Source organism: Sinocyclocheilus anshuiensis, unplaced genomic scaffold, assembly GCF_001515605.1.
Source record: "Sinocyclocheilus anshuiensis isolate Anshui unplaced genomic scaffold, SAMN03320099.WGS_v1.1 scaffold997, whole genome shotgun sequence".
Lineage (NCBI taxonomy): Eukaryota > Metazoa > Chordata > Actinopteri > Cypriniformes > Cyprinidae > Sinocyclocheilus > Sinocyclocheilus anshuiensis.
The window spans coordinates 425,693-426,862 of NW_015555715.1; the positions used below are offsets into that span (position 1 = coordinate 425,693).

The following is a 1,170-nucleotide window of genomic DNA, read 5'->3' on the forward strand; positions in this document are numbered from 1 at the left end:
TAAAGCTTACCCTTAAATACTTCCGGAATCATGGCAAAAAAGTGGGCGGTCACTGTTGCGCTCCATTCCGACAAGTCCCGCCTTTGACCTAATCTCTCTTTCCAATGATTGGTGGATGCTCCTTACAGACAGCCTACGATTGGGCATTTTAGAAGCCGTTCATGCAAGCGGTCCAATGATAGCAAACATTGATTAGGTGAAGGGCGGGACTTAGCGGAAAACGGGTGGGCTTACAAAAGCAGCAGTGTTTGGCTGCAGGTGTCAACAGCAAAATATTAAAACACACTCATTTGTACAAAACTTTTAAGATTTAATTTTTCATAGTTCTAACCAGAGAAAGGACCAGAATGCTAAGACGGATATTACAGATGGTGAGTGAAATACACACAGACATTCATTCAGTTGTTTGTGATTTGTAGCTCGTCGGGCCTGACACTGAATGATGGCCTTGTGCAAGATTGATTAATAATGACTTTTCGCTTGTGGTTTCTTGAGGACAGTCTCAAATCGCGAGGGCAGAAGATCTGTTTTGTTCTTGAGGAATATTAAATATCCTGATAATATCATTCTGCGTAAATGTTGACATGAAGACTGACCTATTAGCCGGTGCTACATAGCTTTACTCAATTAACGTACTTATTAATAAGTATTTTTTATCATTAACGACAAGCAACGGCAATGTTTCAGCTTTGTTAATTGTGTCCAAAAGATGTGTCCTGTTGAAATAGCTGGTGTGAAAAATCACGGAAAAATCAATTTAAGACGTAATAAAACAGACGATGAACACTATTAACAGCAATTATTATATGATGCAATCAAACTTATAGCAAAATGTGGTAGTTCTGTATGTTGTTTCAGGGTTGGCATCATCTGAGGTCCTCTGAGGGGTTGGCATCATCTCTTCTCAGGTGTTCTGGATCCAGACTGAAGCTTGTGTAAATCCTAGTTACCACGGGATGTCAATCCCGTGGCAAAAAACAGAGGAACAAATAGAAACATAATTAGCGTAGCTGCTGTTCCAACCAAGCAAAATTTATTTGTTTAACCCAAACTAAAGAATAATAATGTGCATTTGATCAGATATAACTGCAGTAAAAGATTATGAGATGCATTATTTGAATGCTTGGCCAAAGAGATGTGTCTTTAATCTAGATTTAAACAGAGAGAGAG

The 1,170-nt window shown here is 38.8% G+C and overlaps 1 protein-coding gene across 4 annotated transcripts in view; it reads left to right on the forward strand.

Annotated features, from left to right (window-relative positions):
* Window positions 1-226: 226 nt before the first annotated feature.
* LOC107672259 (early endosome antigen 1-like) overlaps window positions 227-1,170 on the forward strand; it is a 27,202-nt gene continuing 26,258 nt past the window's right edge. For all 4 annotated transcript variants that reach the window (XM_016465376.1, XM_016465377.1, XM_016465375.1 and 1 more), the window contains exon 1: window positions 227-371. In XM_016465376.1, coding sequence (XP_016320862.1) covers window positions 348-371 — 24 coding nt within the window. In that variant the 5' untranslated portion in view covers window positions 227-347. The remainder of the gene's footprint in view (window positions 372-1,170) is intronic.